Consider the following 10,668-nt stretch of genomic DNA (forward strand, 5'->3'; position numbering starts at 1 on the left):
CTAAAGAAAGCATCGGTATTATGATTCAGTCCTTTAGTGTGATAGATAACAGACAAGAACACCAGGTTTGCAGGCTGAAGAGGCGTATCAGGATCTAGCAGGAAAAATGGGGAGAACCTTTGGCTTTTTGTCTTTCCTGGCATTAATTTTTCATTTCACTTCAGTACAGCAGAAATTTCATGTGCCAGGTATATTCAGCCAAGCTCAGATGGGTCTTGTTCTGCTCTGCTACAGGCTTCCCATATGGCCTTCAGAACATCATTTAATCCCTGCTTTGGCTCCATTATTTGCAAAGTGTCAGAGGAATGACTTGAAAGTTCACGTGCAAAGCTTTCAGAGATCCTCTGACAGGAGATGTGAAGCTGAGATGTATTATTGACTTGTGTATTTAAAGACTTTGGGATCGTGCCTGTATTCACCTTTTGCTTAAAACAACCCCCAAAAGCTGGCTGATATCCTCTTCTTCCTCCTTCCACTTCCCTACCAATGCTTGGAGATCGACAGCTTCTCCAGCTGAGTAGGCACAAATCAGGGATCCCAAGGCAATGTAACCTCCATTATTACTGGTGCATGCTGTCTGATGGGAAGAAGATTTTGCCTGGATCTCTCCCCTATGCCCGTATTCCAGTTCTACCTTTAATCTCAGTTGTTTGAAACTAGAGAGGTGAGTTACCACCACAAGATGCTGACTGAGAGTGGTTGCAGAGTGCCCGAGAAGAGACCAAACTAAATGCTACTGAACTGTTAATATATACTACAAAATTCTCCCATTTTTTCCAGGCTGCTGTAGGCAAGTGTCACACTTCGGTTACACTTTCAAGAGTAAAAGTGTTGGTCTTTGTTTTAGAAATGTGTGCATTGGAGCCTAGGTTTAATGTAATATATGGCACATTACACAGGGCACCAGGAAGGAGATGCTAATATAAGTGTGAGAGGCTAATATAAGTGTGTGTGTGTGTGTGTGTAACTTGCATTTAATTTTCCAATCATTTGAGTAAATAAGCAATAATACCTTGATGTGTTTGCTGGGCACATCTACCCTTCCTCAGTTGCCAAAAAATACTTCTGGGTTTTAAACTTCTGAGAACTTCAGTTTAAGATGCAAATTTTCTTGGCTATGGTAGTTGCCTGTCAAAACAAAGGGAACCCAATCTAATTGTGCAACACGCATTAAGCATGCTTTATAAATAAGTACGTAGGACAGGAAGGCACCCCAAATTCTTTAGAGCTCTCCACTCTCAATGTAAATTCTTTCATACACTTCATATCTGGTCCCTATAATTGAATGTGTCTGGTGCTTCTTGGTGTAAACACTGACGCTGGATGTTTCAAGGGGATTGGAAAACAGAGGTGATGCACTGACACATTTAGGCTGCGTGGTGATTTATGGGGCCATATATTAATCTGCATTACACTGCTGGGCTTTCATGTACACCAGAGACACCACTGTATACAAGACAGCAGTGGCATTGCACAGGTAGTCTCATGTAGGTCATGTATAACTTTGTACACAGCTGCATAGATTTAGCAATGCACACTCCAAAAGGTGTGCAGAAAGACTAGGATTTGAAAGAGGCTTTTACTCACATTAAATGTACCTCTTTGAACTTCTCCAGTTACTTGTATATAACCTCTTTCCTCCAAGGACTGCTACTCAAAGATAAGCTGTCTGCTGCCTTTGTTTTAAAATCCTGAGAATAAAAAAAACCAAGAGTCAGGCCTCTTGCTGTCCTGGAAGAGTTGGATGAATTGTTTTTAAACATTACTTTGGAGCCCTTGCACAACAACTATACTAGCCGCATTCACTCTCACGTGAGCTGCTGTCCCTCGGTGCTCGAGCAGTTGACTTCGAGCAAATTTCAAAATAGCATTATGGAAACACCAGAGCTGAACTTCTTATTACTCACAACTTCTTGTTCCCCACAACTGTCCCCCCACTGAGTGACAGTTTATCCACAACATTTGAACAACAACCTTGGGGCATTATCATTTTGCCCCCAGGTATATCCCATGAGCAGGAGGATGGTATTTATAAGATGATATAATTACTTGTCCGGCTCTGTGCCACTTCAGCCCTGCATTAGCAATCTTGTGCACCTGGATCCAGATATAGCTCTCTGGGTTCACTAGGGGTGTGTGTTTGTGTGCAGATGTGTGTGTGAATGAATTAAAAAAGAGCCCTGATTTATTTTCCATCATCAGAATAAAGTCTCTCTCCAGGATTGCCTGGATGCGGCTGTATAATTGATTGTAAGGAGAGGTGGGTACAGCTGGGCTGTTTTAATCCGTTGTCTTTTAACTCCAGCTTGCTACCAGAAACCTTGAAATGCCCTTCTGGAGAAAATCTCGCTGAAAGAGCAAGGGAATGATGCCAAGGGCCTGGAGATGGGGGAGGGAGATCTTGCTTTTGGTCTGGGAGGGGCGAGGGATATTTTTCAGCTGCAACATTTGGGGATTTGGTTTTGTGCTTATATGTCTACAAAATAAAAATAGTGAACACAGCTTTTTATTTTAATAATTTCCTGAGCTTTCGAACCACATCACAGATCTCTGGCCATGTCTGGTTGGAATGGAGGGGGAGTGACAAGGTTCCCTGTTTGCTTAACTGGAACTCTGGGTTCTTACAAGTGCTGCAGGGTTTCAAACAGTGTTACCCAGCAAGCATTGACATTTTTTTTCGCAAAAGCTGGGGCTTCTTGTCTTGAGGTCAGACCAGTTGGTGGTTGGGCAAAGGGGAGACAATGGGTAACACTTTCTTTTTCTCTTAGTCTTTGCAGGTGGATAAAGAGGCTGTCCAGGTCTCTGTAGGAGAGAGCCCCTCCCTGCTCCAGCTTTCCAAGTGTGGACAGAAGACCAAGCCTCTGATTCCTGAGATGTGCTTTACTTCAAGCGGTGAAAACACAGAACCCCTTCCTTCAAACTCTTACATTGGTGAAGATGGAACTAGCCTCTTAATATCCTGTGCCAAGTGCTGCCTGCAGGTCCACGCTAGTGAGTGTGCCTCTACTTCATTATGGGATCTGGGTAGTCACAGCTGCTTTGTCTGTATGCTGCTTGTCTGGACTCTCTGGGCTCACTTGCAATGCTCATAACTCCTGTTTTTTCCTGTTCCTGCACTAATATTTCTTCATGTTATCCTTCATTACATTCCTGGGTCTGCTACCTCTGTGGCCATCCTTGGATCAAGCTGTATATTTGCTTTATATTCTGCTCTCCCTTGAATTAGTTTTCTTTCCTGGTTGGCAGGGGTCAGCTTCTCTCTAGCGAAAGCTCCTTCTCATACATACATCTGCCCTCTAATTCCCATTGGGTAAGCTTTCTCTCTGAGCCCCAGGTGAGAGCCTGGGGGCGTGAAAGGCAGGCAAATACAGCAGCACAACCTTAAATGCACAAGGTAGAAGGGGGCATGGAGTAGAAACCCTTAACTTGTATGATTGGAAGGGTAGCCATGGTGCTGATTAAAAGCAGCCCAGGAGAAACAGCTGAGGAAGAGCAAGCAGATGCACGTCCTGCAGTGAGTAAGCCGCCATTTCTAAACTTGACTCAATGTCCCCTGTTAACAAACCCAAGGGCGCAATATTCAGTAGCTGCTGGACCTCCAGCAGACCGTCCCCTCAGATGTTTTCAGCTATAGATTGGGCTCCCGTTGCGAAGGTATCTGTTAGAGGGAGAGTCCATTATTTTATTGGGTACTTTTCTCCTTCTAACACATCAATTACGGCCTGGTATTCTTGGAGCCTTCTGCATGAACAGAATGGTAATTTGGCTTCTGGATTGTTTTGCAGGGATAGAAAACTTCTTAAATACCTCTTCCCCAACTTGTGTCATCCCTGCATATTCTCCTGGGCCTCGCGGGGGAACTGCCTGGTGTATTTAAGGGACAACCTGTGTTGGAAGTAGAGCTGGGTGAAGTTATTCATATCAAAAGCCTAAAACGGCTTCAGGCCAACCACAGCTATTCATGGATTTAAGCTGAATTTGGTGAATAGTTTCAGCATGACAAAATGGGAGGGTTAAGGAGGATTTAAAAAAAAAGTTTGCTTTGATATAGTCTAAAGAGAGCTTTGGCAACATTTCAAGATCAAATCTAGCTAAATTTAAATTAAACAGTTTTTGATAAGAGAGGCTTTTGTGATGCACCAAGCCAATACGCTATTTTTTGGCCCAGCCACCGAACTAAATAATTAAAATGCAGCTGTGCAAATGGTTAGCCTTTCTACCCCCTTTCTTGCCCTGAACTGTCACACAGTCTCCCCACACTGATGAAACAGGATATTGCCACCTTTTGCTGCAAGTAAGATGAGATCCAGAATCCAGAGTTCTCCCTCTGCAATTAAGATGATGAACCATCATTTTGAGATTTTTATTTTGGGAGCTTAAAGCCTCCTCACTGAGACAGCAGAAATCAGAGCCATGGTTCATTACGTACCTCTCTTTTGCTCACTTGCACTGTGTAATTTAATGATTCCTGGCCTCGTGCCGGTTTTACTCTCTCATACTTCCATAAGAGAATTCTCTGGCAACAACTGCCCATCTTTGTTGAGTGATTGCACAGCTAGGGCAGACAAATGAACCTTTTCCTGGGGTTAAAAAGAGTACCGGTGCCAGAAGGGGACTAGAACAAAGAAAAAGGAATAAAAAGTCCATTAAGAATTTTGTCTCCCATGTTCCTGCCGCAGAGAGTGGAGCATGAACGCATTGGCTGTGCATCATGTGTGTGGGGATTCAGGTTGGAGTTGCATCTAATTAGTTTTCCATTTAAATGTGGTGGTTTCTAATTACATCCTGTTAGAAAAAAGTGAAGTTGAAAGCAGGCATCTTTGAGAAAAGCCTGTTTCTGGGGGTACCTTAGTTACAGTTATCTTCTCATATCACTTGCTTTGGCCTCTGTGCATAAGTTACCATTTGTTTTCACTATAGCAGGAAAACCAGCAAATGAAAAGTGAGTCGATTTATAGTCTTTCGACTTGTCCAGGTGTTGATCTTCTGGGTGAGTCCTGAGTTGTTCTTGTGAGCAACCTGAGACCAGGGAGCAATTCTGAGATGCCTCTTTGCAGTATCTGCATTGCTCCATATAGAAATGGTGCCTTATCACAAAAGAGGCATATATGTCTATATGTTCCCTTGATTGTTATGCCTGCAATCAAGGGAATGTATAGACATATAAGAGAGGGTTTCTGATGGCAGCTGATTGCAGGTGCAGCTTAGTGTCAGGAGTATTTTGTATTCTACAGCGTCCAGCTGATTTCCACACTAGTGTTTGGAGGTGCAACAGATGACAGTTTGACCTGGGCAGATGGAAAGTCTGGCTTGGTTCACATTGGCTGAAATTACTTTTACGACCGTAGCTTTCTAGACCAGGGGTTGCCAGGCAGTTCGGCACAAACTAGAATTAGAATAGAGATTCAGCTTGTCAATTGTATCTGCGAGGGAGTTGCTCCCAGCTCACAGGGGGTAATAACCGTGCAGGGTGAGTGAGAGTTCAGAGGTGGTTGTCCCATTTGGAGGTAGTGATGGTTGCAACGTCTGTCTTCTTTATCTGGTCCGTGCACCCGTCCCCAGTAGAGTTACACATCAGAACAGTGCCAGAAGCCCAACTTCTGAGAGAGGTGGCTATAAACAGAGCAGTGCTAATCTGTAGTCCAAGACCGAGCCTGGTGTTTTCTGCGGCACAGATTTAGGTATGTGGAGCCCATGAGGCGTAGGTCTAGCTGCTGTGCTCTAGACTAATAAGGTCCCCGGTGCCTGCTTGTCTCCTTGTCGCTGTCTGTCTGCACTTGTAGACTGCAGTATCTATTCGACTTTGCTGCAGTGAGACAAGTTTGCTCGCTCTGTATAATGGAACGACGGCGTCCAGGCTTGTTTCAGCCAGGATGGCAGCATGCTACAAAACTGCTTGGCAGTCTGCTTGTTGGAGGTGCCTCACCTGGCTGCATGACAGGCTGAGACAACAGTGAGGACATGGGGAACAGAGCACTTACCCTCTGCAGAGGTTTTAAGCTCTTGAGGTGCTGATATCCCATATACTGGGTTCATTGCTCTAATTATGGATTCTGGGTTTCTGTCGGTCTCTGTTCCAAGTCGGCACACGCAGCCTCTCTTCTCTTGCCTGGCTATCTCTGCACACTGTATTTCTCCAATGGGAATGGGAGCTTTGTGCCTAAATACTTTTAAAAGTCAGGCTTTTCATCCCTTTCTGCCTTGGTTCCCCATCTGTAAAATGGGAATGATGGCCCTGTTGCACTTCCCAGGGGAACTGCATAACATACTGAGGTGCTCAACTTCTGCAGGTATGGAAGTACTTGGCTTAACTGGCTTTGGCGTTTAGTCTGTCTTATCTGGAATTGCACAGCTCTTCACCTCCTAGAGACGTGCAGAAGACCCTTAGTTCCTGAATAACAGAGTTGTCCAAATCTTCCTAAGAGGCCACTTAAAGGTTAAAATTTAGTCTAAGCAGCTCTTGAGTCATGTTTTTTTCTTTTTTTTTTTCCCTGCAGCTCTCAATAAGCAAGATTTAATTTATCCTCTGAAAACAAACATGAATATCAAATACCTGCCTCTGCATAATTTATCTTTTCCTGGCCCCTCATACTTCTGTATTTCCCTCTGTGTTCCTTCAAGAGATCCCCCTCCCTCTGCTTTAAGTCCAGGGGTCCCTCACCTGTAGTCTTGAAGCAAGAAATCAATGCTGAAATTTCACAGTCTGTTCCACACGGCTTTGGGCTCCATAAATATTTCAGTTAAAGGTGTCAGTTTCCATTTCAAGCCAATTTTGAGATCAGTTTTCCAAATCCCATCACCCAGTTCCTGTGCCAGGTCTGGATTGGATCTGCTGTCCTGACCTGTCATATGATGGAAAGAAACTTCAAATGCAGGAGGCAAGTATAGGTCTATATTATTGACTTTTCAGAGATTATATTTATCTGGGTTAAGTAGCTGCTTTCATAGAGGCAGGTACTGTGGCAACCTTGCTGATACCTGAATATTTTTCTCCGAGTTTATCAAAATGATTGGCTTACCATATACTATTGCTATGTGTACTGGAAAAATGCTTCCCTTGTTTGGCTGATAGTGCATTTTCAACTCCGGTGCATGTTGAGATGCAAATTTCTTAATAGGGTTTGGGTCGGTATGAAGGATGGTAGAGGGGCTACTGAGACACAGACAGGTCAGGCTCAATCCCTGCTGTGGTACAGACTTTGGGCAAGCTGCAGGTTCAGATTTGGTGCCTCCCTTCCATAGAAATTGGCAGTGATCAGGTGCCTAAATGGATTAATAAATGTAGTGCTTGGTCTCTGTGTTTTGGTCCCCCATGTGTAAAACAGGGATAACAACTCTGCCAAGCCTTGCAGGAGTATTGATAGTAAATACATTAAAATTCTTAACTGCTCAAATACAACAGTTACGGAGGTCATAAAAATACTTAAGGTAGATGGACCGAATGCTGCAGCCAATCTGGAATTTTGCCCTGGTGCTTTAAATAGTGTCAGATTCAATGGGCAGCAGTAATTGCACAGTGTTCAGTTCTCCACTGCTGGATTGTTTTGCATTCATTCACCCACTTAAACTCCTGCTCAGCCGCTCATATTAATACCAGCTTGATTGTCCTTAACCCTTTGGATGCCTCCATTGATTGCAAGAACAGGCATTTCACTTGTGAGACCCGTCTGTTGACTGGACCACCAGGCTATTACAGTTCGGGCTGTTGGGAGAATATGGTTTTCCTGTGCTTTCATTAGTGCTCATCAGTCTCAGTCACCCTTCCCCAGAGTTGGCTCCTGCCTACGATGGAGGCTTGTTCCAGAGGTTCTGAGGCCTGTGCTTTGATTTTCTTTCAGGCTGTTATGGAATACGTCCAGATCTGGTGAATGAAAGTTGGTCTTGTTCACGGTGCTCAGCCAATGCATGGGCAGCGGTAAGCATCCACTCTAGGGGAGACTGAAAAGGGAAATTGTCAGGGGGCGTGGAGGGGGGAATTAACAGGAAGCATCAATACAGGAGGGAATAATGGCAAAAAAATGTCCTGTACCTTGTTGTACCAGTATAGTAAATCTCTGAGGGAAGGGTAAGGGTTTCAGGGTGCTCCTTGGATGTACTTGATCTTTGTTTTTCCTATTCCAGGATTGCTGTCTATGTAATCTCAGGGGTGGAGCTCTTCAGATGACCACTGATGGACGGTAGGTACCATGTAGGATGCCTTGTACATGTTCTCGGGCACTGATAGCAGCCACTAGCACGAGTCATCTGATTGTTTTATGAGGGGCTGGTGAGGATGCCCAAGTGTGTGACATCTAGGTTTGGCTGTGCTTGCCGTCGCTCTCTAGATGATAGGCAGGACGAGATTGAAAGTCTCTGCTACCTACCCTACTGTCTCTTCTCTCCAAGGCACAGAACACCTTGGAATTCCCTTGTTCTCAAAGGGAGCACTTTTCGAGGAGAGCTCAGCATCATGCAAGATCAGCTGCCTAATGAAGACAGTTGACTGCAATTGTTCTAGGGCCCTTTATCTTGTGTCACTCCATGAATAACCAGATGGGAATATTATCAGTGCTGCCAACCCCATAAATATGTCCAGACACTATGGAAGGAACAATGGGAGAAATGTCAACTGCCCCCTAGAGTTTACACACTCCATGAATACACCGCAAAAATTCTGAAAATCCAAATAGGGTAGTTTCTGATTTCTTTCATTTATTTCCAGGTGGGTCCATATAATCTGTGCTATCGCTGTCCCAGAGGCCCGTTTTCTCAATGTAATAGAACGTCATCCTGTGGACATCAGTGCTATTCCAGAGCAGAGGTGGAAACTGGTAGGTGTCTTCTCCTGGGTGTTGTTGGAGTGAGAGCAGGGCTTGGTTTTGTCTAGGAGTCCAAAGCAGCCAGGGTTGAAGGAGGTGTTCTCAATGTATTTATCCCTTAAGTGCCCCAGGATGCAGCAACCTATGGATATAGCTGAGAGATTCTACTCTTATTTCAGGGGTTTCACTTTGTCCATTAGGAATGCTTTCCCATGTACATACTCAGTGCACTGCCTCCTGGAGGTCCTCTCTGTCGCGAGGAAATCTGTGGGAAAGATGCTAGCAGAATTCTAGCTAATGGCATATGGTCTAGCCCTATTCCAGGGAGGCTGCAGTGCCTCATTTTGGGGATCACCAGGGGGTGATTGATCAGGGCACTGGATTCCTCTAGCTGGATTCCTCTAGCTGGTTCTTAATGACCTGTCAGTATAGGTGCATTTGCTAGTTAATTGTGCTTTTGGCTTTCTCTAGTGCAGGAATTGGTTTCGGGATGTCGGGAGAGGAAGGTGGTGGGGGAAGGTGAGGTAAGCATTGATGTATTGGGTAGTGTTGATGTATTTGTTAACTGTGCTGCTATTTAGTGCAGGCAGCCAAGCCAAGTCCTGGATGGGAGATTAGGAAGAATCTCTCTGCTTTGAGAGTTATTCCTCTATTGTGCAAATGGGTTTTGTACACAAATGTGAATGTAAAAAGCATTCATTATTCAGGTGGAGTGATGGAGCAATGTGATGCGAGGGTGATAAATCCTGCAGCACAGGCTCTTTATGGATTGTCTGGCATTTCCAGCATGCATCCTCTTCATTACCAGCACTTGTAACGATGAATTAAAAATCCTTTTACACAGGACTCACTTGTATTGCTTAATGGGGCCTCACAAGGAAACCTTGTGACTTAACTCCTTAAATTCTGCGTGACTGCCCTGCAACTGTGCAGCATCCATCATTGGATCTATGCAACGTCACGTTGTCATAGCGAACTCCAGACTGCTTGGCATAGGTCTGTATGGGAGGACTTCGGGGCAAAGGAAGAGTATGGCACATATGAACTGGGGGTATGGGAGAAGTGACTGCAAATTGTGGGGGTGGGAAAGGATTGGGAAGTCTTTGGCTTGACATTATTTGACCAGATAACCAATGTCCATGGACTTCTGTGCTGTCCATGGACTTCTGTGCACTAAGACTTTACAAAAGTCCAAATGTTTTTTGATTTTTACTAGTGTTTGTCTGAAGTATGTGCAGATACCAGACACAGATCAGTTAGGGCCTTTGGGTGTTCCATCCAGCACCCCAATACAAGAACCCCTTGTTCTGGTCAGTGCTGGAAGCAGGATATGAGATTCAAATGGTCCTATCCAGTACAGGTGTTCCGATATGTTGGTCTATATCAAATCAGCACCCATAAAAGGAAAGTGGACATGATCAGCAATTGGCTTTTGTTGGCCAGTGTAGCCAATAACATCACCAATAAGTGCCGCGTGCAAGCATGCAGACACAGCATGCATGCGGCCAGGAACGCAGCTGGGCAGCTTGGAGAGCTGTGACCAGCTGGTAAGTCAGTTGTGGGAGGAAGGGGTATGGGGGGTGGGGGCGGGGCAGGGGCAGGTGCTGCTCAGCCAGGCCAGGGTTGGGCACAGGATGGAGCTACAAGCAGCTTGTCCGGGGTGGCAGCTCCCCACCACTGTGTGCACCTTGAGGCATAGGCCCATATGCCCCCCCAGATTTGTGCTCAGGGCAAGGCCCGGCTGCCCACTGCAGACTTGGGGCCAGAGACTGCACTGGCCTCTACCTGGCAGGGGGGGCTAGGCCGGGGCTGCACTTGGGGTGGGCAGCGGTGGTGCTGGGAGAGGGGGCTGCTACAGGGTGGGCTAGAG

At 45.3% G+C, this 10,668-nt stretch overlaps 1 protein-coding gene across 5 annotated transcripts in view; it reads left to right on the forward strand.

The window, feature by feature from the left end:
- The window catches only part of KDM4B (lysine demethylase 4B), a 129,338-nt gene that overhangs the window by 104,184 nt on the left and 14,486 nt on the right, over window positions 1-10,668 (forward strand). For all 5 annotated transcript variants that reach the window (XM_019550539.1, XM_019550540.1, XM_019550541.1 and 2 more), the window contains 4 exons: window positions 2,769-2,991; window positions 7,839-7,915; window positions 8,122-8,177; window positions 8,702-8,810. In XM_019550539.1, the coding sequence (XP_019406084.1) occupies window positions 2,769-2,991; window positions 7,839-7,915; window positions 8,122-8,177; window positions 8,702-8,810 (465 nt within the window). The remainder of the gene's footprint in view (window positions 1-2,768; window positions 2,992-7,838; window positions 7,916-8,121; window positions 8,178-8,701; window positions 8,811-10,668) is intronic.

Source organism: Crocodylus porosus, unplaced genomic scaffold (genome assembly GCF_001723895.1).
Source record: "Crocodylus porosus isolate Cpor-Errol unplaced genomic scaffold, CroPor_comp1, whole genome shotgun sequence".
Lineage (NCBI taxonomy): Eukaryota > Metazoa > Chordata > Crocodylia > Crocodylidae > Crocodylus > Crocodylus porosus.